Source organism: Etheostoma cragini, chromosome 20, assembly GCF_013103735.1.
Source record: "Etheostoma cragini isolate CJK2018 chromosome 20, CSU_Ecrag_1.0, whole genome shotgun sequence".
Lineage (NCBI taxonomy): Eukaryota > Metazoa > Chordata > Actinopteri > Perciformes > Percidae > Etheostoma > Etheostoma cragini.
In genome coordinates this window covers 10,900,606-10,911,229 of record NC_048426.1, presented here as the reverse complement: position 1 = coordinate 10,911,229, position 10,624 = coordinate 10,900,606, and the positions used below count along the sequence as shown (strand labels likewise).

Genomic DNA, 10,624 nt, shown 5'->3' with positions numbered 1-10,624 from the left:
CCCGTCTGCCTCTCAAAATTCAACCTTCCCTTTCTCCTGTCAGAGACTAATAGACAAGTCCAGAGTAACATGCGTGAAATGGGTGCCAGGCTCTGAGAGCCTGTTTCTGGTCTCTCATGCCAGTGGAAATATGTACCTGTACAATGTGGAGCATACTTGTGGCACCACGGCTCCACACTACCAGCTGCTTAAACAGGGAGAGAGCTACTCTGTACACACTTGTAAGAGTAAATCCACACGGAACCCACTCCTTAAATGGACAGTAGGTGAGGGGGCTCTGAATGAGTTTGCCTTCTCTCCAGATGGGAAGTTCCTTGCCTGTGTTAGCCAAGACGGCTTCCTACGAGTCTTCAACTTTGACGCGGTCGAGCTTCATGGCACCATGAAGAGCTACTTTGGTGGCTTGTTGTGTGTGTGCTGGAGCCCTGATGGAAAGTACATAGTTGCAGGTGGAGAGGACGATTTAGTGACAGTGTGGTCATTTTTGGACTGCAGAGTGATCGCCCGAGGTCATGGGCACAAGTCATGGGTCAGTGTTGTGGCATTTGACCATTACACCACCAGCGTGGAAGAGAGTGACCCTATGGAGTTCAGTGGCAGCGATGAGGACTTTCAGGATCAGATGATCCACTTTGGACGAGACCGGGCCAACAGTACGCAGTCCCGACTCTCCAAGCGCAACTCGACGGACAGTCGGCCTGTTAGTGTCACATACCGGTTTGGCTCGGTGGGCCAGGACACTCAGCTGTGCCTATGGGACCTTACTGAGGACATCCTTTTCCCCCATCTTCCACTCTCACGGACACGAACACACACTAACGTGATGAATGCTACCAGCCCCCCTGCGGGTGCTACATTAATCACTAACGCATCTAGTAACACTACTAATGGAAACAACAGTGGTGCCAATACTCCTGGCATTAACTCTCTCTCTACTACATTACCACGCTCCAACAGCTTACCCCATTCGGCCGGCACCACAACAACAACGGCAAACAATACCAACAAGGCTGGCAGTGGTGGTGGCATCGGCAGTTGTATGATGGACAGTGCTATTGCCACAGGAGTGAGTAAGTTTGCCACACTGTCACTCCATGATCGAAAGGAACGCCACCACGAGAAGGACCACAAACGCAACCACAGCATGGGTCACATCAGCAGCAAGAGCAGTGACAAGCTCAACCTGCTGACAAAAACCAAAACAGACCCTGCTAAGACTCTGGGCACTCTGCTGTGCCCGCGCATGGAGGATGTGCCCCTCCTGGAGCCTCTCATCTGTAAAAAGATAGCACACGAGAGACTGACTGTACTCATATTTTTAGAGGACTGTTTAGTGACTGCTTGTCAGGAGGGATTTATTTGCACATGGGCGAGGCCAGGCAAAGTGGTAAGTTCTTGTTAATGTAGGAAATGTGGGGGAAATTAAAGTGTCTTTAAATCTTAAGCTGTCCTAAAATCAGTTGGTGGGTTGTAACTTAACATAAAGACATATTCTGAAAAAGTATGGCCATTAGGAATAGCATTTTTAGCTTTTATAGTCCGATTGTCACTCTCTGCAGGCAGGAAATAACTTCAGACTTTGTTTAATGTACATCTGCTTTCCAATGAAAAACCTCTAATGCCTAAATTTCAAATGTTACCAATTCTATAAAAATAGTAGTCCGTTTATTTATTACATTCTAATAAGTAGGATTTCCTGTGTAGACCTGTTAGGGGAAAAAGGATGATAATCCATGTGAAGTGTGTTCATTGGTTCATCATAATCATCCCACAATGCATAGCAGCCTAGCCAAGAAGTCATGTGCATACACTCTCACATTTCTGCTTTTATGCAAATGGCTCTATATTTTCCCAAAGAGTCTCTTCAGTTCCTCACATGCTTACTGCTTAATATGGATATACTTCCCTTTTCTTTGTGTTTTGAGAGACTTTTCCAGAACAAGGCACATGATAGGCTGGATCTGGCACATACGTCTGAAGGCTAGTTAGTCCAGTGAGTTACATTAACAGGCGCTTAGAATGTAAGAATGCTCTTGACACTTTCTCAAATGTCTCAGAAAACATGCCATGGTATTTAGGAGTACACCTGTATCTTCTGAGAAAATTAAAAAATACAAAAATAAATCAGAAGCAGTAAAAGATAATGGCACCACAGAGCCTCTAGTGGGTAGAAAGTCTGATGAATACAAACCACTTAATACAACTAAAGTGCAATTAGAATTAGGTAATAGGAAGTCAATGTTTAAAGGTTTAAGTCTACCTTGTAAAATAAATGAAGACAAAAATGCCCTCGTAGGTCAGAGCAAGAGGTTATAAAAGCCCTCTGAAAAAAACAAGTTAATTATCTGTTCACGTATATTAGAAGTGCCTTTATCAAGCAAACCTTTTAAAGACATCAGTCTTGCACTCTATACTTGGCATCCACTTTAACTGCTGTGCACAGGCTTTAATGAAATGCAGGGGACCGGGATATGAAAAGAAGAGGCTAGAGGCTAAATTCTAATGAGCTATTTGTTGCTTGATTTTTGCTACAGTATGTGAACTTTCCCAATGCAAATCTCCTTGTTTTCCTTTTTCCAGGGCTTATTGTCATCCCAAAACCAAGCCAGCTCTCCCAGTGGAACAGTAGTATAGCCACAATATTTCTGCTGCTAAAGAACCCTGCAACCCAGAGTCTGATGCTGCTCTTCACCCTGCAAGCATTGCAAGTTTTCCTTTTTTTTTTTTTTTTTTTTTTTTTTTTTTAAAACACCCCTCCCTTCCGATTTTTTTAAATGGCTTTTCTGTTCTTTACGTTTATCACTCACTTGACCTAGTGGAGGAATGAAGCAAGAAAAGGTGTGGTGCAATTGTGGACTATTGCACTACTGGGCTTTTGTTCTCTGAAATTTTAACACATTTTAGATTTTTTTAAAGTCTTTCTTTCATGTCAAATCTCATCAGACTTTTGTCCCTTCTGGAAATGAAGCTTAGCTTTGTTAGATGCAAACCAGAGAATTGTGGCTTGAGATTAAAAGGACAGTTAATTTAATTTTCAGTATTTGTGTGTATCCCAGTCTCTGCTCAGGGTTACTGACTAAAATATGAAATTTGGATGAACTATCCTTTTACGACCAAGTGCGTGAGCATCTGAAAATTTTGCTTCCATCCACATTCACCCACTACTTCTCCTTTGAGTAGAATCTCCCCATCAACAACTTTGCACTGATTTTGTTATTTTGTTGTTTATTTTTATAACTACTCTAATGGATCAAAAAGAGGGTTGAGGACTGCCTTGTTGCACTCGGCTTTAACATCCTCAGTCTTGAAATCTGAATCTATAAAGTTGGATGCTGCAATCATAGTCTTTTTACAGAAAAAAAAAATTGTTTGCACTTAAATTAGTTTATTAGAAGAAAATTGCTTTACATTTTTGGGTGTGCTCAGAACTCACAGATGGCTAATACCAGTAGGTGAAGAAAAATTATAAAAACTATTAAAACCTTTATCTATTGAGCATTTATTTTAATATTATTTCAGATTCAAATCTGCTTTGTATCATAATGTGTATATTGTAATTAATTGATTTGATGGGGGCCTAAGCAAACTACCATTACTCTAGTGGAAGTTTTGTCATTGATAGTTATATTTCTAAAGCCTAAAGTATACATATTAATAATATTAAAATAATCTTGAATACACCGTTTTCTGTTTGTTTTTTTGTTCAACAATATGTTTGTATTTACAAAACAAAGCTGTAATCCTATGGCATGGAAATTGTTTACATTGTCAAAAAAAGAAGCGGTCAAGTCTTTGAAGCTCAGGAAGACAATGATTGAATCTCAAAAGACTTGATACACGCTCGCTAAAGTTACAAAAACACCCAGGAGAAAGCATGGAGCTCTATATCCAAACAAAAGCCACAGGAAAGGTTCAGATAAGAAACCTCCACTAAGAAGCGTTTCCCATTCAACACTGCTGCAGGATGCATGTCATTTTTGTATGATGATAACCAATTATTGTTGACGCCACGAAGAGTTAAGCGACCCCCTTTAAGCTAGACAGAAAGTTGGTAAAGCAAATACATTTTGTGTACAAGTGGTTAACATTTGATACTTATTTTATTCATTAAAAAATGATTTCAGGAGGTTATACATATGTTATGAAAGAGATTTAAGTATTTGTAATGCAGGCTAATGACAACATCACACAAATGACATTGTTTTTTTTATTCTGATTATGTGTTTTACAATAATCAACAAGGTGCAGACTGAGTCACAGTTAGGTCACAGTCCATTTTTATGAGCTAGCAGCTCTGAATTAAATTATACGTTTTAAGCTATAATGCAAGGTACCGGCTGCTCTACATTCTAAACAAAATATTTAAAAAAAAATCTAGACTTTCTTAAGGCTATATAAAATACAGATGTATTACAGAGGGCTATTTATTTACATAGAAATGTGCCTTTAAAATACTTTGCCAAAGACATTGTTGTGGCTTACTGTGGAATAATTGTGAAGCACTTGAAGCGAATGTTTTTGCTGTGTTCCTTTTGCACAGGAAGACAATCACCCTACAAGTCGGTTTGTCTCGAGGAGTTCATTCAGCTATTGAAAAGACACTATGACAAGTACACAGTGCCTATAAAAAGTATTCAACCCCGCCTTGGAGTTTTTTCATGTTTATTGCTTTACAACTTTAATTGGAGCTAATTTAGTAGTCACCGAGTGTAGTAATTTTTCAAAGTCCTGCCACAAATTCTAGATTGGATTTAGGTGTGGACTCTGACTTACCGCTCCAGGACACAAACATAGTCTAGTGTAGTTTACAATTTTCTTGTATCCTATCCCAGAATGATTTACTTATTAATATTTTTCTTATCACCTTCATGATATAGTTTTCCAGGACATTAACTAACCACGTGTTGGATTTTCCAGATTTACCCTTCTTGTCAAACCACGATTGAGATTTGTTACAGCAAAAGGTAAAGAATACTTTTAATATATATTTTTCTATTTTATAGTTGCACTGCATTCACATTGGTTTATAGACATTTGTGTTCACTTTGACAAAGCAGTTTTGGTTGATCATTGCAAAAAAAAGGAGCTTATTTAATCATTTGTAATTAAAGTTGTAAAATAATACAACCAGAACAAGTCCCAAGGGGTTTGATGACTTTTTAACAGCATTATTTTCTAGGAAGCTGACTATGCTTCTCATCAAATATGTTATACTATTTCTTTCACCAATGGTGAATGGCTGCCAACTTATCTTATTGCTTGTGTTATAGACTCACATTGAAATAGATTTCTGAACCATTGTAAACATGTAACACCTGACTAAGTCAGTAAAACTAAGGCCATAACTACTTTACGAACTCTCAATCCAACATAATCGGACCGACTCAAATATTGTTTGTGTAGATATCACATTGAATTTCATCATTACAGTGAGGGTTGAACAGTTTGATGCAGCAGTCAGAACTGGTAAGATGACACGCTTGGTGGTCTTTGATGCATTTTTGTTGTCAAACATACTTTACAGATTTTGACATCAGGCCTGTCCAGTCCTTTTTTTCCTCTCAACAATGTGTTTAAGAGTAACAGGTCTATCCTGTTTTAAGAGGCTTTTTTTTAATAAAAACAAAAGGTTTTTTTGCTCTCAGTAGCCTCCACGTTTCCTATCCAGAGGTGGAATGTAGTAGGTCTTGAAAGCTGCACGGTGCGACTCATCCCGGGGCTGTGAAGAGAGGAAGTGCAGCCTGAATGCCAAATCAAATCCCTTAATGAAAGCACTACTGAGGCCCTTAATAATTTTATGGTTCCTCTTTCCTTTTCTTCATGCAACATCTCTTACACACAACAAACCTATCAGCTGTGTTTCACTTTAATCCCCACACTGCCCTTGGTAGATGGAAACATGTCAAAAGTCTGAAGTCTGTGTAGCACACCTGTGTTTACCTTGGCCAACTGTAATTGGCACTTCTTTGACGTGATGGTTGGCAATGTCCCTCGGTGAGTGACAGTAAATGCAGGTATGGTGGAGACTGGGAAGGAGATCTGTGGTCCTGGTATAACCATGTTGAGCTTGGGCAGCTCTGTGGGATAATGAGGGACGTTCCGTCGGATGAGGGGCTCTGCTACATGCTTCATGTTGTGCTGAACAGGGAGGAATTGTTAAGATGGTACCAGTTGTATTCATGTTTCTTTGGACTTCTCAACTCAGTTGACTTGAACATCGACTTACGCTTATTAAAGGGGTTTGCCTTGTGTGTCTTCCCCTCAGCTGTTTGCCAAGTCGGGTTGGGCGCCAGATGTGGTCTAATGAGTTGTGCGACCCACTACTCTCTAGTCCATCCATAGTCCCAGAAACTCTGTGAAGAGTCTCTGCTTTCTTCTCTGCCAGCCTGGTAGAAAAAAAAACGAGCAAGCAAGACTTTTATTTCAAAGAATGTGAGCACTTAAATGAAGTCATTTGTGCCCACAGTTTGACTTACCAATATTTTTCTCACCTAAATTTGATTTAATAAGTTACAAGGTGATGAATTGTTTTTTTATGATTCATTTTTTTACCTGATTTCCCTAAAGTATGTGTGCCGCAGGGCTGTTTCTGCAGTGATGCGTTCATCGGGGTCATAGGCAAGCATCTGATAGAGCAGTGATAGAGCTGGAGCCGGACAGTGAGGGACTAACCGTGAGATACCGCTGCCTTTTTTAGGCGGGAAGGTGAAATGCATCGCTCTAGACCTGCCAGACATTGATAAACCATGAGAAGCCTTTGTTTTCTAAGCACTGAACACAAATTGATAATCAAAGTTCTGTAACAACAGCATACACTCTTCAAACAACATATTTGAGTAGGAACACCTACTGCTTGAACTTTTGGAGGATACTTTCATCTGGTGTCCCCAATACGTCATGGATCTTGGCTACCTGGTCCAACTCATTGGTTCCAGGGAAGAGAGGATTCAAACTGAAACACAGGTATCAGACTGCCACAACAAAACCATTTACATAGCATTTATTTGACATGCTTGTGGTGGTAGACAGGATTGATCAAATAGAGGAGGAAAATGAATAGAGACATTGATAACATTGTATTTGCACATTTAATAAAGTACAACTGTGAAATGACGTGTATAAACTCACAAGAGTGTTCCTATCCCGTCTCATTAGCTAATAAAGAGTTGTCCTATTTAGGTACTACAGATGAAATGTGCCTTCCCCCTGCAGAGGTACCTCATGATCTCAAAGAAGACACAACCAGCGCTCCACAGGTCCATCTTTAAGCCATAGTACCCATCAGTGAGGAGGCACTCTGGGGCTCTGTACCAGCGCGTGGAGATGTACTCTGTATGCGGGGGCTTGGAATACACGCTCCGACATGAGCCGAAGTCACCAAGCTTCAGACCATTTTGCTGCAATTTGTACAAAATCATTTTTAAAATGCATAGGACACAAAACCAGAATACCACTGTTATGTTTTTGTAAAGCAAATTATGATAATGATGGTTCTCACTTTGATGAGAATGTTTTCTGGCTTCACATCTCTGTGGAAGATCCCACACCTGTTAAAACAAAACCAAAAACAATCTGTACATAGTTCATTTTGTTTTATTTTACCATTAAATAGGAACTGAAGCTTTCTCATAACTACCTGTGCATATGTTCAAGTGACTTGCAAAGCTGGTACATGTAGTTTTTTACTGTATTGTCAGGCAGTGGCGTTTTTCTTCCTGTAAGGAATAGAGCACCAATATCAACCCATAATTAACCCAAACATTTACAGAAAGACTACTTGTGCATCTTCTAGTTCCAGTTTATCCTTATACAGACTTATTATATGCTCATACACTCCACTTACCTTGTATGAACTCATAGATGTTCATCTCCATCAGCTCACAAATCAAAGACACAGTCCCAGTTTCTTTGTCACTGAAACATTGTGTTAGATTAATATGACATGCCACAAGAAACTAGCTTGAGGCAATACAGTAACATTATAATAGTCAACAGCCTAGTACTCACAAAATCAGTTCATGTAGCTGGATGATATTTGCATGCGGGCTCAGTCTCTTCATTGCTTGGACTTCCCGCAGGTTGTTGGCTTGCTCCAGACTTCATGACAGAACAGGTGATATTAATACATTTGATTTGACAGGTGTATACATATAATATTGTCAATTGTACAGTTAAAAGACATATCTGCTGTAGATGTGTACAATGTAACAATTTACCAAGATAAATGACAGATTTAAAAGGGCACAATTGATGTTAAAAACCTGTGGAACAACAACTCCAATTTAAAGCAGAGATGTCTATTGCTACCTCAACATTACAAGATCAAACCTGACATCTAAAAGGATAGTTTTTTGGAGGGCATTTTCAGTATTTATTTTGACAGGACAGCAGAAGACATGAAAGGGGAGAGAGTGGGGGAATGACATGCAGCAAGGGGCCGCCCGCAGGTGGGAGTTGAACCTAGGCCCACTGCGCCAAGGAGCAAACCTCCACACATGGGCGCCCGCTCTACCAACTGAGCCATCCAGGCGCCCATCTAATAGGTTACTTTAGGCAAAGGGGGTGTCAAGCTGCTGATTCAAGTTACAAGGGTGCATAAACAACTGATGATGGTGAAAATGCACCACTGATTGCCTGTGCACAGGACAACATTTAGTTGGAGAATACATACCTGTTAATTGTCTGCTTCATTGTTTTACATGCGTAGAACTTCCCATCTTTCAGGCTCTGAGTTTTCACCACCTCTGAAAATGTGCCCTCCCCGATTTTCTTCATTGTTTTGTAGCCTGCACAACAACAAAAAATACAAAGACTGACAAACACATTTATATGAATATCAGTTGAAATTTGTGAATAGCTTAACTGAACAATAAAGCCCATGATGATTAATTGGGATAGGAAATTGGGATTTTTTTTTACTTACAGCTGAAAGCACTAGATTCATAAAGGGCTGCTGCAACCAATGATTATGCGCTGAGTATTTTCTTGATCAACCATTTGGTCTATAAAATGTCAGAAAATAATTCAAAATGCCTAATTTAATTTCACAGAACCCAAACTGACATATTCAAGTGTCTTGTAATGACTGACTAACAATCCCCCAATCATCCAATTGTTGCAGCTTTAACCTTATCTCTTAAAGCCTACAGTTCAGTACTAATTATAAACTTGATTTGTATACAATAAAATGCAACACAAAGTGCTTTACAATAATGAGAATTAATAGATGGAAAATAAAAAACTTGATAATATAGTATAAGGTAAAAATGTGATAAAATAGATTTAATTGGTAAATAGTATAAATTCTCACGACACAACACCATCTATATTCAGTGACTTCAGGCAGAGTTTTACCAGCTTGTGTCCAAAAGCATTTAAAAAGCAGAATAAATGATTTTGAAAGTGGATTTTCCCTTTAACAGACTAAATGTTAACAAGTCAAACTATAACAGTTAAAAAATAAAGTAAGGCCAAATGTGTGACATTGTTGTTTATATACGGTCACCATTTTCAAAACAATAATGTTACTAGCTAGTTAAAACTAGCCAGGCTAACTTTAAGTTACGCCAAAGAAAATAACGTTAAGCGTTACATGAAAAAATAAAATCATGATTATAAGGGATAACGGTCAAAGACATGCATTTGTTAGTTATAAAAAAGACTCAATGAACTCATAGCTAGCTACTCCAAAAGGTTTAAACAGCTGAAACAGTTAGCAAAACATAAGAGTCTTTGAAGAGAAACGTATCGACCGCCGCCTGTCAGACCTATTACCCGTTAGCAAACTCACAACTTACAATGCATCCCTTTGTCTCTCAGCCGGTGCATTGAAGTAGATTATCCATTGCATGCGTATCTGGAAAAATCTGGACAAAACATTTCAATGTGAAGGTTGAAAATGTAAGTTTTTTGCTTATCGAGGTGTCAAAAGGACACAAAACTCGCCTTAAGGTAGCTAGCCTTTCCCCGCTACCCCTGTTAGCTGACCGTCGCCTTGGTAACGGAGCACGCCTTCGCCCTCCACTCTGACCTGAGACGGAAACTGGAAACTCCGGCTGAATGTTTGACTCTGTCTGGCCTTACCGCATAAAATATCCGGAATGAGATGCAACAATGCAACAAAATATGCTCTGCGATTCATATAGAAAATGCCAGTCAAGGTTTTTATTCGTTGCAGGCCAGATATTTGAAGCGGCGGTGTTTTTACAGCTGCATAATCACCAATTTACCTTTTCTCCAGAGATGGGTGACGACCGCTAGCTCGGATGTCTTTTCATTAGGCAGCGGATTGTTGTTGTGCATGTCGACAACATTTACCCTGTTCCAGTCGACGTTGGGTGGTGTTTTCAATGTATTTCGAAGGCTTGCTCTGTCTTTTACGCCAATGAGCCAGTTTGAGTAGTGCATCATTAATGCACTTTTAAAGCTAAATACTCTAACATGAGCTTAATAATATCTAATAAAAAACTAACAGACGCCGGAAGAGCACCACTGGTCCACTGCATTCATTTCATAGCATAACGTTACCAAGCACCAGTGCATCCCATACACAATCAATGCATTCTATTCACTTAACGCTACGTCTAGTGTATGGAAAAGGCGTGGACCTGTTCTTTTTTGCTCC

General features: G+C 39.5%; 2 protein-coding genes across 4 annotated transcripts in view; one reads left to right on the top strand and one right to left on the bottom strand.

Annotated features, from left to right (window-relative positions):
• Positions 1-4,359, top strand: part of wdr20a (WD repeat domain 20a) — a 7,913-nt gene extending 3,554 nt beyond the window's left edge. The window contains exons 3-4 of the mRNA XM_034857488.1: positions 44-1,387; positions 2,581-4,359. Of these exons, the coding sequence (XP_034713379.1) occupies positions 44-1,387; positions 2,581-2,634 (1,398 nt within the window). The 3' untranslated portion in view covers positions 2,635-4,359. The remainder of the gene's footprint in view (positions 1-43; positions 1,388-2,580) is intronic.
• Positions 4,360-5,558: 1,199 nt separating this feature from the next.
• LOC117935367 (MAPK/MAK/MRK overlapping kinase-like) lies at positions 5,559-10,616 on the bottom strand. 3 transcript variants are annotated; one of them, XM_034857489.1, is made up of 12 exons: positions 10,230-10,616; positions 8,672-8,786; positions 8,008-8,097; positions 7,844-7,914; positions 7,637-7,715; positions 7,499-7,547; positions 7,219-7,397; positions 6,851-6,952; positions 6,553-6,729; positions 6,227-6,386; positions 5,941-6,138; positions 5,559-5,719 (listed from the first exon to the last, which is right to left on the bottom strand). In XM_034857489.1, exons 1-12 carry the CDS (start codon positions 10,408-10,410, stop codon positions 5,642-5,644), a joined length of 1,479 nt encoding a protein of 492 aa, XP_034713380.1. In that variant the 5' UTR covers positions 10,411-10,616; the 3' UTR covers positions 5,559-5,641. The 3 variants fall into 3 exon arrangements, with proteins under 3 accessions (XP_034713380.1, XP_034713381.1, XP_034713382.1); XM_034857490.1 differs by having other exon boundaries at positions 6,553-6,726; XM_034857491.1 differs by lacking the exon at positions 10,230-10,616 and adding an exon at positions 9,798-10,008.
• Positions 10,617-10,624: the final 8 nt, after the last annotated feature.